This window comes from Lepidochelys kempii, chromosome 19 (assembly GCF_965140285.1).
Source record: "Lepidochelys kempii isolate rLepKem1 chromosome 19, rLepKem1.hap1, whole genome shotgun sequence".
Lineage (NCBI taxonomy): Eukaryota > Metazoa > Chordata > Testudines > Cheloniidae > Lepidochelys > Lepidochelys kempii.
Genome location: NC_136398.1, coordinates 895,215 through 917,319, shown reverse-complemented (window position 1 = coordinate 917,319; position 22,105 = coordinate 895,215). Strand labels below are relative to the sequence as shown.

Below are 22,105 nucleotides of genomic sequence, written 5' to 3'. Positions count from 1 at the left end.
AGCAGCATGTTCCCTTGGTTAGCAGAGGCACCTTAGCATAATGGAAAGCTCTCCCTGCTCGGATACTCCCATTACAGTGTTTTCCTTCCATGGGGGAGGGCTGGGGTGTGTGTGCAGCAGAGGACTGTGATTTCACTCGGACACCGTCCCTGCTACACAGACAGCTGCTTTACATACAAACAAGAGGCGTGAACGGTGGCAGAGTAATTCACAGAGTCCCCTAGTGGCTGGAGCTTGCCCTCTCCACCCCCAAGAGTCAGGAAGAGGTGCTGGTGCTCAGAAGGGAAGGGGGTTCACTGTGGGCTGCCCCTCAGCAGCTAGCCAGCTCCTAATCCGTTCTGCACAGACAGCGCACCCAGGAGTCAGTCCAGCGAGCAGCTGACATCACTCCTGTGGCTAGAAGGAAGCATGTGGCACAATGCCTCCCCTCTCCCCAGGTTCGGGAGCCCCACATCCATCCCCATGGCCACTAGTTTCCACCCTCCCCTGGATCAAATTGGAGAATCCACATGGGAGAGACTAAGGGTCTGTTTACACTGTAGTAGGACACCTGTGGCTGGTCCGTGTCAGCTGACTCAGGCTCGTGGGACTCAAGGTGTGGGACTGTAAAATTCAGTGTAGAGACTGGGCTTAGGCTGAAGCCCAGGCTCTAGGACCCTCCCACCTCCCAGGTCTTGGAGTCATCTGACAGGGGCCAGCAGTGGTGTTTTACTGCAGCGTAGACACACCCTACTGGTTCAGTCAGCTGCACTCACTGGGGTCTGTATTTCACAAACACCCATGGGTGCTAGCCACTAACTTCCGTGGGGCTAGCCAGGTCCACACAGAGAGGAGAAGGCCTGCGGTTTCCAGCGACCTCCCTTCCTGTGATGCTGATTCAATAGATGGAATTTTCTAGCCAGCCTTAGCTGAATTTAAGAGGTACAGAAACCCTAGATCTTGTGCCAGTTTTAGCCAATATAGTGTATGCCCCCGAATCCTTCCCTAGTCAGCCTACGGAGCTCAGAGGGTCATTGCTTAACCCTGAAGGAAAGTGGAGAGACTGTAATGCATGACAAGACCCACACCACAGGCCAGGAGTTTCAGGAGTGGGGCCAGAGCCACCTGCCCAGCGCCATTGAAGTGCACGTTGCCATCCAGTTTCAGGCAGCTAGTTTTAGGGGTAGCTTGGCAGCATTCCTGGTAACAGAGGGCTGCTGCTCCTCTGGCACAGACTGGGCTGGCGGTCTTGCAGACTTTGCTACATCCAGCCACGTAATTTGAGCCAGTCTTCTTCATCTGCAGGAAGGAGACAGACATTAGCAGTCTTGGGCTTTAGCACCCCTCTGGGTTCTTGCATTCTTGTTAATGGGACCAACTCAAACCCCCAGGCCCATCCTCCTGGTTCAGAGGCAGAGGATGCACAGAGTCAGCTTTAACAAAAGCTGCAGTGCCCATATCACTACCCTAGTTGAGGCGCTTGTTGGAATCTCCAAGAGGTCAAGGACAAAGAGAACCACAGAGACTCAACTACTCCCTGCCCCAGGTGTTTGTCCCAGGGAAGTTTGCTGTCGATGACTCTGCTTTAGCTGCTCTGACTCCAGAGCTGTCAGGATGGCACAAGATCCACAAACATCTCTATGCTGCAAGTGCTGACAAGAGCCCAGCACCAGCTGTGAAACGGCAGCACTGATGGAGCAATGTCAGACGGAGCGGAGACCTGGCCTGGAGCCCTTCAGTCCTGCTCCATTCACAACTCTAGTTAAGAGGCACAGCTCAGGGTTGTTAAAGAATTGCCAAACAAGTCCAGTACCTCACAGAAGTTGTATCCAACGATGCATTCAGCAACAGACTTCTGGCCTTTGAAGCATCCAGCTCCCTTACAGGAGAAGGTTGTGCACACTTTCCCCTACAAGACAGCCACGAAAAGCACTGTGAACACCCACCACTCCAGAGAGCAGAGCTACCACAACAAGGTCTGACATTTGAGTCACTTTCCTTTTGCCTGGTCATTATGAGACACTTGTGTGAGGAGCTAAAAGTCACACAGGGAAAGCAAGTGGTCCCAGGGACCCCAGGATCAGCAGATTGCCCTCCAAGAGCCAGGTGGCTGTTGGGCAGTGACTGGCACTGTACAGGCAGTTCCAGCAAGCCCAAATCTTCATTAACAAGACCACCTTTCAGGGGCTGGCAGCCACATTTTACAACATTCACTGACACTCCAAATACAGAAAGATCAAAGAAAAATCAACTCCCAACACCCAAACTTCACTAAAATTGCACCCTAGCTGGCAAGTGCCAAACCCTCCTCTGCCTCCACCCTCATGGAGGGGGCTCTGCAGGGTTCCATGGAGATAAGCAAACTCCCAGCCATCATCTGGGAATCTCTTCCATGCATCAGAGGACTGAGATGAAAGGGTCCTGTTATGGGGGTAATGCATGGCAGTTTGAGGGGGTTGGAGGGGAGGAGAGAGAGAGAGAGAGAGAGAGAGAGAGAGTGTGCGTAACAGTTCATGGCAACGCTGCTCAGCGTAGGATTCCCACTGGTGCATGCCTACACAGCTCTGCAGTCTGATCATGCTGGAGGCAATACTTACATTCCTGGGAGGGGGCTTCATGGTGGTAGTTGTGGGAGCTGGAGTGGTGGTGGGCGGCAAGTCACCTGAAAGAGACACGAAAGGAGACTGGTGAGACAGAGCCATGCCTTCCTGCTACTCTGCATATCCATGTAGCCTTGGGACCCAGGTCTAGAATCCAGAACACGGCCAGAGACTGACACGCCCCAGTGGAAGCCGCTAGAGTCATTTTAACATGGGGATTTACATTAGTGCACTTCAATACAGGAGACAGGTATTCAGCAGCCTCATTCCAGAATGTGAACCACATCTGTTACTTCTCCCCAACCCCTGCTCTCCCTACCAAAGCTCAGGTGTGTTTGGTGCCTAGGAACTGCCAGGGCAGGCCAGGCGTCTATCTAGCCCAGTATCTGGTCTGACAGCACCTTGGAGACAAATTCAAGAAACCCCCACAATGGACATCTGTGAAATGTCCCTTGTAGGCAGATTATTTCTTCCTCCAGTAAGGATTGTTCCCTGCTCCAAGCCCTTCTATTTTTTGCCCCAGCTAATGGAACTGTGGATGTTTTCATCATCCAGAGAAGTGTCTAATCCTTTGAGAAAAAGTCTTGTCACATTTTTGGACTCTGACATCTTTTGACAGCGAGTTCCACAGTTTAGTTAGTGATCATTTGGTCACTAGTTTCACCTTGGCACAATGGCAGTGAGTGGTCTGGGGAGTGGCTGAGTGAGCCAATCACACTCCTAATGGGAATCTGAACAGGTGGCTAAGTCCAGCTATGGGCCTGCGTGCCCCCCAGGACCCAGCAGAGCGGAGCCACTCCCAGGAAGGAGACCTGGAATTCACCCAGCTTGCGGGCCTGAGAAGAACGTAGAAGCAGGAAGTGCTGCATGATCCCGACAGTGGAAGAAGAGAGAACTAGTTTGTTTACCCCTGTGGGATGGAATGAGGGAAATCAGGATACGTGGGAGGCTCTCGAGGGGGCGAATGGGCGACTGTGATGCAGCTAGAGGAGGCAGCAGTAAGAGAAACCCCAAGTGCATGCAGGTGAGCCACCACGACAGCTCTGCCCACTCCACCAGGGCTGCGAGACCCTACAGCCTGTGGGTATCAGGCTTTCCTGCTAAGACATTGCAGGATGGCTTTTCCAGAGAAAGCACCATCAGAGAGCTACAGTGCTCCTAGGAATCCGGTGCCTGGCCTTCGCGAGCGATCGTAATTCAGTTAGTTATCCTGCAAGAGGCCTTCCTACGGAATCCCTCTGGCCGAACCAGAGCCGTCGGGAGTCCAAACCCCCACAAGCACCAGAGCCAGCTCCTGAGCCAGACTCTATGGCCTGGATGGGTTCTACGCATGGGAGGGACAGGCACCCATCCCTGCTACCCATGGCTCTCTTTGGAAGCGGAGGGTCTAGATGCCTCTGCTGTTGTGGCTTGTCTCCAGAAAAATGTGTTGGATGGAGACTGCTGTCACGTAGGAACTTCAGCTACTCTACGGCCCCTATGGGCTTCAGAGCCCCGCAGGGATAGACTCTGATCCCGCACCACATGCACAGAACCCAGCACTCAAGGTGAAGCTCCCTTAGTTGTTAGCAGCACAGAGCCTATGACTTTCATGAGAGCAGATCTGACAATCCAGCAGAGGGCCGTGATCGCTGCCATGCATCAGCCAAAGGGCAGGGGAAGATGGTGAGAGTACAAAATAAACCCACTCCTCCACTCAGGTGGCAGGTGCCCCAGGCCCACCCCACCATTCCAGCCCTTCTCCTTCTGCCTTAGAGAAACAAAAGCCACAATGCAGGTAGGGCCCTACGTGAGAGACAACACACGTCAGTCTCTGGCCATGTGCAATAGAATGAACCCTTCTATTTGCTGCAGGGAAACAAAGTCTCTTGCTCGGAGTGAGAAGCCCAGTGCAGGTGGCCAGTGGGCCGGGCTGTTCCCAGCAGGCGGGTTACCGTAGGTGGTGGCATTGAGTTGCAGGCACTGGGATGAGTTGCAGCACTCCAGGATGCACTTGCTCATGCTCACGCTGCCGTTGGTCACACACATCTCGGTGCCGTTCCCGCTCCCACACTCGCTGCTGCACTTGGCTGTGTAGTTTGTGCTGTTGAGACGATAGAGCTGCAGGGACAAGGGAAGAGCCAGAGCCATGTACTCGAGATGCTGACAGCCACACTTGGCCCACACACCCAGCACTGGTTTAGGGGGCGGTGGCTGGCAGAGCCACAGAGCTCATGGTGTGGGGTGGGCTCATCTCTGCACTCCCCCATGCCACTGAGAACAGCCTGAAAAACTGCACCAGGGATTGCTCTGGGCATGCTGGAGCCAGGGGGACACACCGTGATACAGCTGACAGATGGCTGACAGCAAGGAAAAATTGGCAAGCTCTAAGGCCAGCTAGGTCTATCCCAGGGAGCAGGTCATGGGAGACACCAGGCTGCTCCTGCGAGCACTAAGCAAAGGGCAGGTTTAAGAACATAGGAGACAGGATGGAGTTAAGGAGGAAAGGATGGGGATGGGGAGGGGATGGACAAACCACAAACCAGGGTTAGGAGAGAGCGTGACAAAAAACAGTCAGAGCAGGAATAAGTGACAGACTGTGCAAAAGGACAAGAACAGGAGCTGGGCACAGGTTTATAAGCTCTGGGGTTACCAGGCAATAGGCTGGCGAGGAAGGGAAATATTGTGACTCACTTTGCATCCTCCTCCCCTGCCTCCAAAACACATCACAGCAACCCAGGGCTTGGGAAGCTTCTATGATCTCCCTCCCCTCCCGCAGGCAGAGCTGAGACATCAGACAGGATGCTCTCCCAGGGTCTAGGAGTGCTGCACCCAGGGCGTTAATGCGAGCAGCTCACTCATGCAGGGAGCAGCAGAGGTGACTGGCACAGTGCCCACCCGGAGAACTCCCCTACCTCACAGTGAGACTCATTGTGGCAGGTCGCGGTGTCATTGGCATAAGCTTCCTCCTCGTAGCATCTCTCTCCAGAGCACTGAAAACTCTGGCAGGTGATCTGAGGGAAGAGCACACACACTCCGAGGGCACCTCTCTCACTACAGACCTGCCCATGGCAGCCCCACGCTGGCAATGCACCCAGCAGAGCTCCTCTTGGCTGTCATTTGCTCTGGCCTTGCAGATCACTCACTGCCTCTGGGAGCGTCTGCTCAGCTACCCTAGGATGGAATCTGTGGGCTCATGCAGCACCAAGAAATCCAGCTTTGGGGGAAGCCTTAATTGTCAGCTAGGATAGCTTCTTATCAGCCACCCCCAGGAGCTCCTGCCCTCCCAGCAGAGCCGCAAAGGAACTCTGCTCTTCTCTCGCCTCCCCACTCACACCCCTCCCGCCCCTTTGGGCTCCTGGCAGAAACCCTGGACACTATTTGACCGAAGGCAGTTTCCTTACAGGTGTGTCTTCTGTCCCATTAGCAGAGTAGTTGGAGACCATACATGTGCTGGAAATAGGGGAAGTCTCTGGAACAGAGGGGGTGGTATCGAAGAAAGACACGGCAGGAGGAGGGCTCGTCTCTGGAAGGTAGAAGGTTTCCAAGTGATAAGTCATCAGGAGGGAAACGTATCTTGTGCTCATAACAAGTTGAGAGCTAGGTGTCCAGAGAAGCTGCAGCCCTGCCCTTGCATAGCATGCTGCCTGAGGGGCTGTACAGAAATCGGCAGGGAAATCATGTGTGGGATATGGAAGGTACCAGAGGGGAAATACTCTAAATGTGAGTGTCTGGGGAGCCAGAGATGACGTGTGGACAACACTCCATTGCATGACTACTAGCATCAGCGATAAACCCATGGCTGATTTTACAGTTCCTCCCTCACCGCTGGGACCTCCACTGAAGGGGTGAGCCTGGCCCCATAACCCTGCTCACCAGTGACGCTTTGCCTAAGAAGAAGTCTTTCCTAGAATTAGATCTGCATCAGAAGGGAACAGGCTGGTAGCTGGGGAGGCAGGTTAAATCTGGGTTTCCTGGAGCTCTAGCAGCTGCATGGAGAGAAGAGCTTGGCACACAAATCAGAAACGCTGAGATTTTTCCTATGTGTGGTTTCCCTTTTGCCCCCACCATACGCATCTCGGACAGGGCGGGGCAAGCGTCCAAACAAAACCACCTCTAAAGCAGTTTCCTCAAAAGGCACCTAGAGTTCTCCCCATTGGCCAGCCTGCACCTCACCTGCTGATTCAAGAGGATTCCAAGAGCTAAGATGCAGAGTCAAAATGCAGAGCAGGAGGAAGCCTGGAACAGAGAGAGGAGATTGCACAGTGCTGAGCTTGTAACACCTGCTGCCAGAGTTACTCAACTGCAGAATACGCTGCACTAGGGAAGTGTCAGTGTTCTCACACTTGGGCTCCAAGGCCAAGTCATTTTGAGTCACCGGCTTTAAAAGTCCTGACAGAAGGGGGTGTCTGGGAGGCACCTCTCTCCTACCCAGAGGAGTTTGCATGGGGCCCTGTGCATGGGGGGTGGGGGGCTCACCCTTTGGAGTCAGCAGGCACAGCGGGAGCGAGCAGGAAATGCTGCAGGACCCTGACCATGGCCTGGAGACAGCAGCTTTAGCTGGAGAGCCAAACTCCCTCCTCTTGCACAAACCCCTTAGAACTGACTGTCCTTGGACGGCTCTCTTCCTAATTCACTATTTTTGCTCAATAAGAAGACTAATTAATCACTTGTCAAGGCAGCGTGAAGGGCTCCCTGAATCCAGGACTGACACCTCCAGGATAGCCCCAGTCCCAGACAAATGCCCTGTGGAGGGCAGCGGGAGCATGTCACAGACACAGAACAGCAAGGCTGTATTCACTGCAGGGGTGAGCTGTAGGCATCGCACCGTTTACAGGAAATGTCACCAAGGCAGCAGCGTCTGCTTCTAGTAACTGAGCAGGATGCAGCCCTGGGCCATCGATTCCCAGGGGGAGTGCACTGTGCAGGCAAGGGGAGTGAATACCCTGCCATTCCTCATGCCACACGACACAGCCATTGTCTAGAACTGTAAGGACCCAGCTGAGCCATGAGAGGATGTTATTTGTGGGCCCTTTGAGAGGCCAGAGGAAGCAGCTCTCACCAGCCTGGGCACAGCCTGGAGAGCAGAGGTGCCAGCATGGCAGAGCATCACAAATCTTCAGCACAGCAGATGACCCCTCGTCGCACTGCTGAGTTACCAGGGCAGGAGGCGGGGCTGCCTGGTCCTGTGATGCGAGGGTGCTCTGGTAGCAGAGCCTCTCCCACAGCACTCGGGGAGCTGCCTGCTGTCGCCGAGCTCCCTGGCAGTCACACCCCCACTGACAGCTGCTCCCGCCACAGTGCGTCAGTGGAGCTCACCCCGGCACGCCCACATCGTCACACGGGAGCGTGCACACGGCGGCTGCGTGTGGGGCACCCGCTGTCCCAGGGTGCGGGAACAGCAGGCTGGGACTGTAGCTTAAATCACATGGCCAGAGGCTTTGCGCAGTACCTGGGCCGCTGACCACACGCGGAGGCCACTGGTCTGGGACAACACTAGTGCCAACTCCGCAGGAGGTACGCCCTGTGCTTTCATCTCCCCCCCAAGAACGCCCCTTGGAGGCAATTCGGCTTCCACGCTGCCTTATTCCTCCCATTTGCACTGCGGGCCACATGCCCTGTGGGGAGACTGGGTTTGGCTCGTTAGTAGTTCCAGCGCCAGCTACCGAGCGGCCAAAGCAGCCTGAAGGCAGGCGTCTGAGGGGGCAGGGGAGGAATATTTGATCATTTAGCAGGTTTGCTTTTAACAGGCTGGGATCGTCACTGACACTTTGCTCCTGAAATGAAGTCGCTTACCTCGGCCTGGAGCAACCCGGCATTCCCAACTTGCCATCTTCAGCCAGGGAGGCGCTCACACCAACAGAACCCTGGGGGCAGGGAAGGGAAGACAGAGTAAGAGCTGCAGCTCACTGCCGTGGGACCCAACTGCGAACGTACTGCACCCACGAGACAAACTGTTCCGGACCGACCAGCTGCAGCTCCCTGCGAGCCATAAGGCTCCGAGGCCAGCGGCATTCCCGTTTATACTTTCCTGAGAGGGCAATTCAGAGCATCTCAGGACCTTGTCAAATTTCAGAAACTCTCCAAGACTGGCAGTGGTCCTTCCCCCGTGGAAATTCCCCAGGTCGTGTGTTTAGAACACGAAGGAATTTGGGCCAGTGAAGCGCAGGTCTGGCCTCTCAGTTGTCTTGTGGTCAGCTCTCCTCATGGGCCTCATTATCTCCAGCAGGGTCCAGCACCTGCTGTCCCACCACTCGCCAGAGCGTCATGTGGGAGAACCAAGCTCTCCTTTGACATTGCACTCCTGAGCCTGCCCCACATGGCGAGTGCGTTGCACAGTCCAGTGACACCTCTCAGAGGCCTCATTCCAGGTTAACAGCCTCCTTATCTCAATTGACTTTGCCTCTGAACCGAACGACATGCCAGTGTCAGCACGGGGCGTTCTTTCACTGCGTCATTTCGCCAGTCCTCCGGCTCGCTCACCATCTTAAACTGCCTCCCAGCCCTGCCATGGCGCCTAGCCTGGGTCAGCAGCCAAAGCCCCCTGCCCCCTCCAGCAGCTCCACACTGAGAGTGTCACGTCTGCAGCGTGCCCAAGACAGACATAGGGGCACAAGTTTAACATCAGGCTAACGCCGCAAGGAGGCCTAAGCCAAACGGGCAGCATCTGATCTCGTTCAGAAAGAGCTTCCTGTTCCCACTAGACCTGCCACGGCTGCGCTCTCCAGCCTGCGCACAGAACGGCTGCTGGAGCCAGGGGGCTTCGCCGCTTGGTGTGGATTACGCTGCACCTGTGGCTACACCAGGGTATTTGCAGCTGGAAGTAGGGTCAGTGCCTCCCTCAGTGATGCAGCTCCACCCGGGGAGCAGAGCAGAAGCTCCCTGCCTGCAGGGGGCACGGGAGAGCGAGCTGGCTGGGCAGCCCTGCTGCACCTTCCCACCTGGGCTCAGGTTCCAAATGGAAGTGCCCCTTGCCGGCCCCTCGGCTCCATTGTCCCCAGGAGCCAGCACAAACTGCTCCTGCAGCCCAGCTCAGCAGGGAGCTTGAGGAGCCAGCTTTGCCCTGATCACAACCTGAGTCCTACATTCAGATACACGGAGGTGCTTCCGGGGACAGTTTGGGGCTGCAGTCTGGTCAGAGAGGCAGCTTTAGCAATACCGGAGAGCTCCCATGGCAGTGGCTGCCAGAGAAGCAGAGCCCTGGCCCTGGGGTATCTACCAGAGATAAATAAGACCCACCCATAGGAGGGCTACACACAGTCACAATTCACAGTGCTGGCTAGTTGGGAGTGTCACCCCAGGGAACAAAAACAAAACCGTGCGACTTGCAGAGCGAACCCTGGTTAACCCAGCCCATGTCCACACTACAGCCATGGCACGGCAACCAGGCTGCTATAGCACAGATGCTTCTTACAGCGATCAGGGGGCTTCCGCGATTCTGTTGCTGTAAATGGCAGCTGAGTCAACAGTCACACCCTTCCATGGACCTAGCTGCGTGGATACCGGGGGTTAGGTCTGCATGGCTGCGGCTCTCAGGAGTGTGATTTTCACATCTCTGAGTTCTGTAGCTTTTTAGTGTCGGTCAGGCCTCAGAGTTCACACTGCTAGAATGGCGGGGCCCAGTGCTCACTGTTCACCAGTATCCGCACAAGGACGGCTCAGCCATGGGCAGGTAGCAGACAGGAATCAGAAATTCAGCCAGAGACCCAGGAGGCCTCCGATTCATCACTCCACTATAGCTATTCTCCAAGGTGCACTTTCGACCAGGCCCTCAAACCCAGAGCTCCCCACCCCTCTCTGGATGATTCTGGCACGGCTCACGCCGGGAGTTCTGCCCTTTCTTCATTTCACCAGACATGTTTAGGGCTAGTCCAGCTTCCCGATCAGCCCTCCTGGGAGACGCAAGTCCCACACTGCCACATCAGAGGGGCAACTCTCCCTTTCGCAGGAGGCTCCAACCTGATCCAGCGTGACAGAGGTGTTCCCAGAAACATGCAGGCAGACTAAGCAAGAACAGGCAGCTCAACTCAGTTCGCCCGGCTCACCTTCGCCCTCGCCCCTAGCTCTGCACCCAGCTCCGCTCTCCCTTTGCTGAGCCTGGGAACTTAATTCGGCTTCCCCAGTGGGCTCAAGCTGTCCCTGCCCCCACCTGTGGCTGCTGGTGCAGCTCTCACGCTGCTGCTTCCGCTTCACCCAGGGGCCCTCGTCCCCCTCGCTGGTTTCTGAGCCGAGGGGCAGAACTGCAGGAAATGCCCCTGCCACCACCCTGCTCAGGTGCAGCAACCGGGGCCCTTCCAGTCACCGTGGCAGCCGCAGCAAGTCAACAAGAGCAGAAACGGGCCTCAGGGAGCAGCGCTCCGCTGGGGCGGACGGTCAGAGAATCTGCCCACGTCCCAGAGCTCCCCTCAGCGTCCGCAGCCCCGCGGCACCATGTTAACATCCGCAGAGCGCACAGGCCAGGGGCGCTCCCGCCGGCTCGTCCCAGGGAGAACCACATGGCCCTAAGCTACAGGTATGGCTGCCTCCAGGCCAGCGGGACAGACCTGCCTGGGGCCGGCAAGGCGGTTCCCTCACTCGCGGCCACCACCTCCTCCCCACTTCCCGCAGCCGCAGAGGTGGGGGGCTCCCTGCCAGGAGCTTGCACTCAGGTGGCCCATGCTGCATTCTCTTCTTGTGTGGCCAGGGGGGCTCCTCCATCTCTGGGCTAATGACCTAGCCCCTTTCCCCCCTACTAACACCACTGGGTGGGCATTCCTGGACACTGTCGTCCAGCAACAGAGCCACGCTCTGCTTTTAACCTCAGAGGCTGGGCTACATGGAAGGAAGAGCAGGAGTTGGGACTAGATAAACCCTGGGGTCTCTCAGTGCAGATTCTTGTCCTCTGTCACACTGCAGCTAGGGGAGCTGCACAGTGTATTGTGCAAATCCGGGGGGATCGGGTATCATGTTGGCGATTTAGGAATGTGGTGATGACAGAGATTGTTCAGCTGAGCAATATTAGGGCCTAGCAGACGCAGCACTGGAAAGGATGCAGGCTCAGATCTGGAGTCTAACCTCAAATCTGGCACAACCATCATTTTGTTTCCCGTAAGGCTCCCCAAACTCATCAAGGCTGCCATAGCAACCAGCCAGCACCGTCGTCCAGGGGCTCAGAACAAAGTAAACACACATGGGAGCCCCCGTGCAGCTTGGTTGATATAGCGACATTGTGTTTGCTTGAGTCTCATAGGTAATTCGTAAAGCTGCAAACAGACCCGGTGGGCAACGCCTATGGGTTACTGTGCTGATAGGCATCGGGCAGCAATTAGCTTCTTCTATTCAAAATAAAGACGTGAACAGCTGGGAAAGAGGGGCCTCTCTGCCAGGAATGAGTGAGCCTATAACTACAGTGTTAATGGCTCCCACACAGGAAAGGAAGGGGCTGGTGAAATGTCAACTCTGATCCTGCACTCCGCACGCAGACTCAACTCTCTGAACCCTGCATTAGGGAACAGTCGCCCCATCACACTTCTCTTTGGGCAGAGATGAATCCTTCTAGAGTGAGTACTTGAAAAAACCCAGAGTTGCTAAGAGCTCTCCCTAGAGGAATCACTTCACCCATCTTTAAAGTGCAACCAGCTCTGAGATACATTTCACAGCAAATAGCAACACAAGAGTCCAGGGCAGCAAGGGAAGACAAGTGCCTCCCTCATCTACGTGAAACTGCAGAAGAGGGGAGTTACATGAACAGCAAGTAAGTATCCGGTCTGCAGTTTGCTAGGACACTGGGATTTACATGCCCCAACTCCCAGGAAAAGTTCCAGTGAGCTTGAAGACAGGAGAGGGCAGATCTTGCCATTTGTTACAGCATCAGTTGAGTTATGGAACACACTGGGCTTGCATCTGGGTTCCCTTCAACCCTATGGACCAACAGAATCAGCAGCATAATTCTCCCCCTCTCTCCTGAATAGCTTACTTTACTTTTCACCTTTCTCCAACTGCCAAGGCCGCTTTCCTGGTGGATGGGCTGATGGGAGGTCTTGTGCCACGCAAAGCAGACCGGAGCGAAGGTAACAACCACTGAGCACACATACGAGACCTCATCTCTGACACAACAGCTTCATCTTTCACTAGTCTGCAAACCTGATTTAAAGCTCCCGTAACTGACCCTTGGGCCCCAGTTTTAGGACATCGGTAAAATATCAGCTACCAAACCAAACCAGAGGCTCTATGCTGGCCACAAGGGGCCATGGCCCCAGTTTACTTCTCATCCGAAAGACGGCCTTATGCCCAGCTCGCAGGACATTAGTTCAGTTAAACCTGCTGAGTCCCATTCTGGCCCTTCCCGTTTTGTTGCCCCACTGAGAGCCCCTCCTGGAGAGAACGGTGCAGAATTCATTAGGTGACAGCACTAGCCCAGAGGCTAAGGGAACCAGGTACAGGCAGACCATGACAGGCTGGCTTTAGCTCCAGCTCACTGACTGATATTCCCACTTGCCCCATGCAGAAGGCTCAGGTGGGATGTCAGGGGCACATAGGCCTTTTGCCAGTCCCCTGCACACGGGGATTTTCACCTTGAATGGACAATGGACAATACTAGCAAGAAAAATGGGCATTTCCAAACACACCCTTCATGGCCCCTTGGGGTTTAGCAAAGAGCAGGGCATTGGGCCTGGTAGTTCTGGAACATTCACAGCGAAAAGAGGCTCCACTGAAGGGAGGGAAACACTTTGGATTGTAAAGAGCTGTACTGTGCTGCCGAAAGGGGAGTACATTGGACTGACACCATGGTAAACGGTAACATCCCTTCTGCATTCCCCTTCTCAGCGACGGGCACAAAGAGAAGCTGTCTCCCACTGCCCTGGCGTGTCCAAGCCAAGCATTTCCAGGCCAATGATTTTAAGGGTGCCACCTCTGCATGGGCAGCTCCGGCTGCAGGCTGCTCAGAGAGGCAACCCAGTGCAGGAATCGTTGCTGCTGAGAGAGCAACACTGGCCAGACACGTGGGCCTGGCATGGAACGACCAGTTTACACACAAAAGCACCTCTGGCCTCTGTGCAATGATGCCCAGATAAAGGTTGTAACAGGCTGGGTTCCCAAAAGCCACCCAAGGAACACGTGCAGACACATTTCTACTCCCTCTGCTCATTGGACAGGAGTCTCGTTATAATCACTGCAGCGGTGCTGGAGCGACAAAGCCAGCCCAGCTGGCCCAATCCACCGTGACATGGCCAGATACCAAATCGAGCGACCATCGGTCAGATCCAGCGAGGCAGGGATACGGGGCCCGGTGCACTGGATCAGTGAGGCTACACAGGCCCATTGGTCTGATGTAGGACGGCAGCTCTTGTGGGCAGAACTGGTTTATTATCTGGAGGTGCTGAAGCAGATTCCCAGCACCGTCACTCAGTGCATTCTGGGGAGGTGGCACCCAAGGGGCCCCATCAAGCAGCCCTTCAGGGATCACCTTAGAACATATCCAGATGCCTAACTCCTTCCCACCAGGTGTGTGTGTGGAACAAAACCATCACCCTCCTACTGCCAGCTCACTCCTTGGAGCACACCTTGGAGCCACAGCTGGTTCTATGGGAAGGGGATGGTTTCCCTACGCTGATTGCAGGGAGCCTAGCACGAGATTTTCTACTGAAAATTATTTATTTATTTATTACAAGTCTTGCTGGTTGTTTCCACCCTGCCCCCACTCATAGCAGGAAGGGGTCACCCCCAGCTTCTAGGGAACCAGGCAAGCCTGTTGCCACTGGTTACAGTTTTATCAGGAGTCTGGCTGTATTTGGCATTTCTTATAAACCCCCAGCTCCTGGAGTCCAGTGATTACATGAGGATCTCAGCTTTCATTTACAGTAAATGTCTAGCCCTCCTGCCTGAGAAAGAAGCTGAAGCTACGACTCCTACAGGCTCAAAGACCAGACAAAAATAAAAAGAACCCAATTTTTTTTTAAAAGCTCTTGATTGTGAAGGCCTGGCTCATCCTTTTTGAGCAGTTAGGGTTGGCAGAACTGCCTCAGGGTAGTCAGAAACATCCACTCCAGCTAGCCCAGACTGCAGCCACTTGTCCAGTATGAATGAGATGGAAGCCAATACCGGGTGAGGTCCCCCTTCCTACACCATCCTCAGCCTTTGAAACAAGGCAGAATCCAGCAGCTCTTGCATCTGGACCAGGGCAGCAGATCTGGGCCATTCCAGGGTGGAGGCTGGAGCTCACTTCAGGAGGAGAGCAGGGAGCGATCAGATTAACCTTTCTGAAGGAAGGGAGCAAGCTAGAAATCAGCTCTGGGCTCATGCTGAGCCGAGCTCTGTTAGGAGCAGAGTCAGTCAAAGTCCTGGGGCCATCTTCCTGATATACGGCAATGCACCCAGAGGATCTCTGGCACTCTGGGGCTGCACAGCGAGCTCCAGTGAGGAAGCCTGGTGGGGTTTTGACAGCTTTGGTCCCTGCTTCCCCATAGGCTCTTACCAAAAGACCAGCCGCCCCTGAATAACACACAGAGGTGCTGGAAGTCTCCTTCCTCACAGCCACACCCAGCTCCAGGAGAGATTACAAAGAGTAAGGGTCAGGTCAAACCACCTGAAAAAGGGGGCTTCCCCGCAAGGCAGGGCAGGGGAAGGACAGCACATTGCATCAACTCACCCTGCCTGTCTGCTCTCCGCAGCCGTGATCGCCCTGCAGGGAGCCGGAGCGGGGTGCCTGTGCTCGGCAACAATTACTGCCCGAGGTGCACGCAGCACAGGTGCTTCACTCTGGTGGCTGGCAAGCAGCCCCACCTCCCCGCCCAGGAAGAGTGGCTCAAACCATTAGCCAGTGAGAGGTGTTCGTTACCTGCCGCTCCCAGGGATGCAGAGAGCTGCGGGGTCCAGTGGAGGGAGACAGGCACAGCTGTGGGCTGCATTAACCAGCGAGAAAGGAAGTTTCTGAACGTGGACAGCTCACGAGCCAACCTGTGTGACAGCAAAACTCCTGAGGGGCTGCAGGTGGGGAAGGGTCAGGGCCGATTCCCTGTCTCTCAGACAGGTAGCACAGCCAGTAAGTGAGCTCTGTCTCCCTCCACCCCAAGGCCCCAGCAGTCAACAGGAGAGCGAGGGAGGCAGGGAAGGTTCCGCATACACTTCACGGGTCCCCGCACAGACAGCTTTACTTCCCTGCCAACAGTAACGGGCATTACGGGATCCACCCTGCCACATGCACAGAGCATGGTGCAAGAGGAGCGGCCAGTTTGCCATCTATTAAATACAGATCTCATTAAACCACCACTTCTCCTGCCTCCGACTCCATCCCCCCTCCGCGGAGTCAGAGGGAACAAGACGGGGGCTACGAAAGAACATCACTGTGCCAAATGTTGCACTTTTCCATATGGGGCAAAGAGACTAGGCTGGGCAGGCAGGCTGGCTCCCAACCCCCCATGCTCAGTGCCAAGGCAAGGTAACCTGCCCTGGAAAATAGCCAGCCCCTGGCTATTTCCAGCACCTACACAGGTTAATACAGCCTCGCTTGGCCTGTAACAAGCAATCTTCTCACCCAGCTACAACCTCTCAGTTATGGACAGGCCAGTCACATAGACGACTCCTCATGGCGACACTTCAAATTCCTTGCACTTGGGAATCCACTGTCAGAGCACCCACGGAACTGGGGAGTCCTCCACACCTGCCAGGGGGCTCTAGGGACAGATTCAGCTTCCTTGGGCACTCAGTCCTGAGCAAAGAGGGCTAGTAAGAGGCACCTACGCGACCATGATTCTAGGATTTAGTGCGGACAACACAGCCAGACATCAGGCCCTGCTCCGAAGAGCTCACCCTCTGACCCACAGCCAGGCCCACAGACTCACTCACATCCGGTCGCATGTTCTCTCAGAGGACACATTGCAGAGGAGCTAAAAGGCACCCCCAAGGGCTTAGCAGGTGCAGTTCTCCCAGGGCTCGTTCTAGAGTGGGGCTGGGGACTTCTCATCCAAGGAGACTAACTGGTGGCCCCAGCTGGCTCTCCCCACTTCCATCTGCCTGCCTCCCCACCCAGTGCATGGAGCTCTCCAGGGCTTGTACAATATAAGAACGGCCACAGTGGGTCAGACCAATGGTCCATCTATCCCAGTATCCTATGTTCCAACAGTGGCCTCTGCCAGATGCTTCAGAGGGAATGAACAGAACAGGGCAATTACGGAGTGATCCACCCTCTGTCCCCCACTCCCGACTTCTGGCAGTCAGAGGCTTAGGGACAACAGAGCACGGCTGCATTTCTCATAAAACCCAGAAGTTTAAATATCTTCGTTCACTGGAGACCAGGTGCCATTATCAGGGGCAGCCCCTGGGGACGCCTCCCACATGCACTGCTGAATGTAACCATCAGCAGAGCGGGGAGTACTGGGAACAATTTTTGGCTTTCTGCTCATAGCAACTGTCTGATCCAAAAATGTCTGCTCAGCCGATCCTTTTTCACCAGTCCCCAGCCAGCTCCAGCCTTTGTACACACTGCCAGGGCAGAAGAGGCAAGAGAGGTTGTCCTGACAACCATTAATCACTGTCCTAGGTGCATATGCTATTAGGTTACCTGTTCCCTACTCTGGAGCTGGAGGGGGATGGGTGCAGATGAGCCCAATTGCTTTAATCCAAGGTTCTTTGGGGAATGGGAAGGTCTTTGCTGCAGTAGCTTGAGCCATCCCATAGGGGCCGCTGTTCCTAGTACTCTGAGCCTGTGAGATTTCGGACTCAGATTCTTTCAGCTGCCTTGGCAAAATGGTTCTGCAGCCAGCCCAAGGGCAAGCAGGACTCGGTCGTAGCGCTGAAGGCTAGGAATGGAATACGGAGCGGTGAAGCAGAGCCTGTGAAGGAGATTCTTGTACCTTGGCTCTTGCCATCTGATTCTAAAATGCTATTAAGCGCTTGATGAAATCCCCATACCACTCCCAAGCCCGCAGGAGGCAGGGCTGCCCTGTCCCCGATCACTGATGGTCACTGCGAGTCCGGGACACAGCTAGGATTAGAATTTGTGACCCAGCTCTGCGCTCAGTCCCCATCCCCTCAGAGGGATTGCAGTGCCATTGTGTGTGTTACCAAGAGACGCTTGGCTAAAGCTGGTATTTTCCTCTGCCCTTGGCATGTGACGTGCGGGACTTTCCCTGCTGGATACAAACCTCGTGCTGTTATCCAGGGTTCTGCTGCTTTGACACGAAGGGACTGCAGCAAAGTCCACACAGGGACTGCTCTCTCACCTGCTCCAGCCTGCCCTCCATCAGAAACTACCCTTGCCCCAGCTCAGCTACCGCTAGGATCTGAGCACAGGGGCTGTTGCCTCTTTCCCAGTTCATCTGCAGCCATCTCCGATGCCTGTCCACCCCAACGTGGGAGAACACCTTCACTAGATTTCACTGTCCCTTCAGAGCCAGGAACAGGGCTGGAGTAATTACAGTAATCAACCTGCCCAGCCAGACCCAATTAGCCTTGATTACTCACTCCCTTTCTTCCCAGACCTGCTCAGCCTAGGGAGCTCTGGTCACTGGGATTTTAACATAGCAAAATGAGTCAAACAAGTGTCTTATTAGGATCCAGGAAGTGAGCGAAGCCCGTCCACTGCTAAAGGATCCCCCCCCAGCCTAAGAGGGGGGTCCACAGGACCTGGAAAACCAAATAATTACGGGGGACAACTAATGAACAACAGGGACAGGAGTGCGGTCAAAGGGTCAAAAGAAGGGAACCAGACGGGGACACGGAGCAGAGAACCCTGGACAGCACCCACTGCTCCTTGAAGGCATCAAGGGAGTCAGTGGACACCGCCCAGAGGAACTCTGCCCGGAGGCGTGAACGGATGGAGGATCGGAAATAGGCCCCACAGTCACAGGAGACTCCATCGGCCAACCTCCTCCTCCTGGTTTTATAGGTGGCCACTTTAGCCAGGGCCAGGAGGAGGTTGACCAGGAGATCCCGTGACTTAGTGGGGCCACGGACAGGGAGTGCATAGATAAGGAGGTGAGGGGAAAAGTGCAACCAAAATCTTAACAAAATATTTGTGAGGAGCCGGAATAGGGGCTGCAGTCTGGCATACTCCAGGTAGACGTGTGCCAGGGTTTCCCTCACGCTGCAAAAGGGCAGGTGTCCGGGATTGGGGTGAACCGCGCCAAGTACATGCCCGTGCTCACAGCCCCGTGAAGGAGCTGCCAACTGATATCCCCAGCAGGCCTCGGGACCAGGGTGGAATATAGGCCGGCCCACCGGGGAGCCAAACAAGTGTGCCTGGCAGGCATAGGAGCCCATGAGAAACCCTGTACTTGCTGCAGGGGTAGAATACAAGCCCCATCTGCTTGTCTCAGGACAGCAGTACTCCCACCTCCTAGGAACATGCTCTATAGTGATTCTCCATAGTCCTGCCTCACCTGTGAGCACTGGGCTGCAGCTAATCACTGGTACAGTCTTGCTCTGCACTTCCCCCTAGGGCAGCTTGTATCACCAAGCTAGGGGGCAGAAGCACACTGGCGGGAGAATGGGCTGAGGTGCCATCTCTGGGGTTCAGCTCTCTGGAAACAGCAGCAGCTCATGTCCTGGCATTTCCTGATGGAGACACCCCTACAGGGAGACTCTCCTCCTCCCCCCCCCCCCCCCCCCCGGAAGTATGAACTTTCTCTGTTTGTCACATACTGATCCAGCCCATCAGGCCAGGCAGTGCCAAATCGAGTGTGACCCTCCACTCTAGCCATGTTCCCTGTAATCCAAAATGGGTTTGGTCCTTTCCAGCCATTCATTCTGCTGTGAGCTGGGAGGCAACAGAGCTGCCCATTCAGCTTGGCGTGAAGCCTGTTTCTCTTAAGCACAGTATGTGACTATTCTCCCTGTTTCAATGGAAAGCAACACAGCAGGGGCAGCTGCGTACACTGCGGCATCAGAGAGGAAGGCCAATGTTGCCAGTTTTGTTTCTATTGGCCCAAGGGGGGGGCAGCACATCATTCCATATTAAACACACAGATATTAAGGGTTCCTGTTTCAGGATCAATACTGGATGTATTTTAAGAGGGGTTAGCACCCGAGATTAGGGTATTACTCCATTCAACCATGTTCCAAATAACCTGGAAGTTAAGCTGTGCATATTCATTGCATGAGACACCATGGGGCATCTCACTGGCTTAACCACACCTCCTCCTGCAGTTTCCAAGTTTCCTCTAGGACAGAATCCTTTTCCCCGTGTAACTGAGGGACTTTGCTCAGACCTGCTCCAAAGCCTGCTGAACCGCCTGACCTTTCCCCAAATATGAGAGTTTTACAAGGGATGGTGAAGCCTGAGCACTCACTGAGAGCAGCTTTCAAACTACATCCTCGCATAAGGGTTTGAGATCTGCACTGTACTGTTACCTCATCCAGCAGCTAGATTCTAGCCAAGTACCAGAGCAAGCCAAACCACACATGCAGCCAATTAACACCAGGAACTTCAAACACAGGCCTGCTGTGCACGTAGGGGAGAAAGTTACAAGTTTCTGCAGGAAATTCTCAAATCAATTTGAGAATTCTGGCTAGTCCATAAACAGAGTGATGAAACTGCACAAGTTACATGCTAGAGACAACTGGCCTGGATCAACTTCCAAGACAGTGGCTGGGGTGCCCTCTGCTGAATAATTCTGGGACTTGCTGAACTGACACTGGCTGGCAGATTGCATATTTGCATAATGATGCCACTTTGCCAGAGAAACTGCAGAGCCAACTGTCACAGTTCAGGGCCACTGTACCTGTATTTCCTTCCTAAACAGACCTGCCCCCTCTCTCTTCAGAGACAGCCAACAGTGTAATTGGTACAGTTCCAAGTGCCACATGGGTCTCTCTATGCAACCCTACTGTATTCCTAAGCAATACAGAGAAACAATACAAACAGTGAAAGAACCCACACATATGCTAATAAGCTTACCGGGGTCCCTCCACCCCTAAATCCTAACATGTCCCCAAGTCCTCCTTCAAATCCTAACACAGGGAATTTTTTGTGGTCACAGCCTCAGCTCAGAACAAGCACACTAATAACATGTTCAGTTTACCCTTTATACAGGTCTGGAAACTCCAGACGAAAGACCCCTGTAGCAGGTAATTAGCATACAATGGATCCTTCTCCCCAGGCCTTATCTTCAAAAGCTTCACCTTGGAGGGGAGAATGTGCTGTTCCCTCACCCCAAGGTATTTCCTAGGAAATCCACTTCACATGTAAAACACCTCTGAATGTCCCAATCCCTTCCGGTGAGGACATTAGTTTCCTCTCCCTTCTAAAGAAGTGCCCACCAATCACAATCACACATAAATATTTGCATTTCCAATACAATATCCCCAAAGGTACTAACCCTAAGTAGGGTTTAACTTCATTCAATAACGTTTCTTCAGGGTGTTGTCAGCCTGTCACACTGACACCCACCTTTGCTCTCTGGGAATGGAACAAGGAATTGAGGTTAGTTTGGGACCTTCTATTGTGTCTTCCTCATTTCAATCTGCTACCATACTCAGACAGCAATTGCCCAACAAAAACACACCACCAGTCCCCAAGGAAAACCCTATGTAGAGGTTCAGACACAGGGTTAGCCTTACTGAACATGGGGTTTAATCAAGTTTAATCAACCTGATGCAAGCCGCTTTATCAAGGAGAGACTACGCCCCCCCTTGCATCCTCTGCTTACCCTCCCCGAGGGCTAGATGAGAGATTTCTTTTTTCTCCTCATGGACATACACTGTTTGAAACAAACACTCGACCACCAAATTATTGACCTGGGCTCTCCACATTGCAGGAGAGGTTAAAGCTGCCTCATCCCCTCCGCCCCTTACATTATTCACTCCAAGCAAACCCCTGCCCAGCCTCCTGCATCTCCCTCCTCAGTTCAAGCGGCTTTACAGCACTCTGACAGCACAGTGCTCAGGAATGGGCTGATGCTAACACAGCTTTGAGCCAAACAGATGTAGCGCGACGCAGAGATTCAGCATGTTCCATTTCCCAACAGTTCATGTTAGATGTTCAGGAGCAGCAAGACTAAAAAGGAACCTACACACTTGACTCACACACTGCCATTACTGTGGTTAATATACTACAAGAAGGCTGGAGGTTGTTTTCTTGCAGGACAAGGTCAAGGGAACCACCTAACCACCTCAAGTGCAGAAGCCTCCAGACACTCACTCCATTGCAGCAGATGCTGTCATGTTTTTGATCAAGAAAGGGAGGGAAAAAACTCAAGAATGCTGATAAAACTGGAAACTCCCTTTCACACTACCTGCTGCTGCTCTTCATTTTCCTGCAGTGCCACTCACCAGTAGCTCACCAGCTTCTTAGCGCCCAATTCCTCCTACAGTAACTGCATGGATAGAAACCAGGACTGAAAGGGAAAACAAGAGTCTTATTCACATGGCTCAGTTCAGAGTCCTGTGGACCTAGTGCTCACTTTAACTTGGGATGTTCACGGGTGGTTTTTAAAAAAAAGTCAATCCCACCAAGCAGCTCAAAGAACTGGAGCGTCAGAGAAGCACCGATATTACACTGGAAGTTGTGATCTCTAATAGCTGTGTGCATGAGAGATTCTTGATATTTTCATCGAGTTGAGCTCTTCCTT

General features: G+C 54.0%; 1 protein-coding gene across 1 annotated transcript; it reads right to left on the bottom strand.

Annotated features, from left to right (window-relative positions):
• Positions 1-741: 741 nt before the first annotated feature.
• LOC140900313 (uncharacterized) lies at positions 742-22,051 on the bottom strand. Its single transcript, XM_073317421.1, has 9 exons — positions 21,807-22,051; positions 8,355-8,425; positions 6,735-6,797; positions 5,963-6,084; positions 5,474-5,572; positions 4,514-4,679; positions 2,577-2,641; positions 1,793-1,888; positions 742-1,278 (listed from the first exon to the last, which is right to left on the bottom strand). Exons 2-9 carry the CDS (start codon positions 8,389-8,391, stop codon positions 1,018-1,020), a joined length of 909 nt encoding a protein of 302 aa, XP_073173522.1. The 5' UTR covers positions 8,392-8,425; positions 21,807-22,051; the 3' UTR covers positions 742-1,017.
• Between the last annotated feature and the right edge of the window lie 54 nt (positions 22,052-22,105).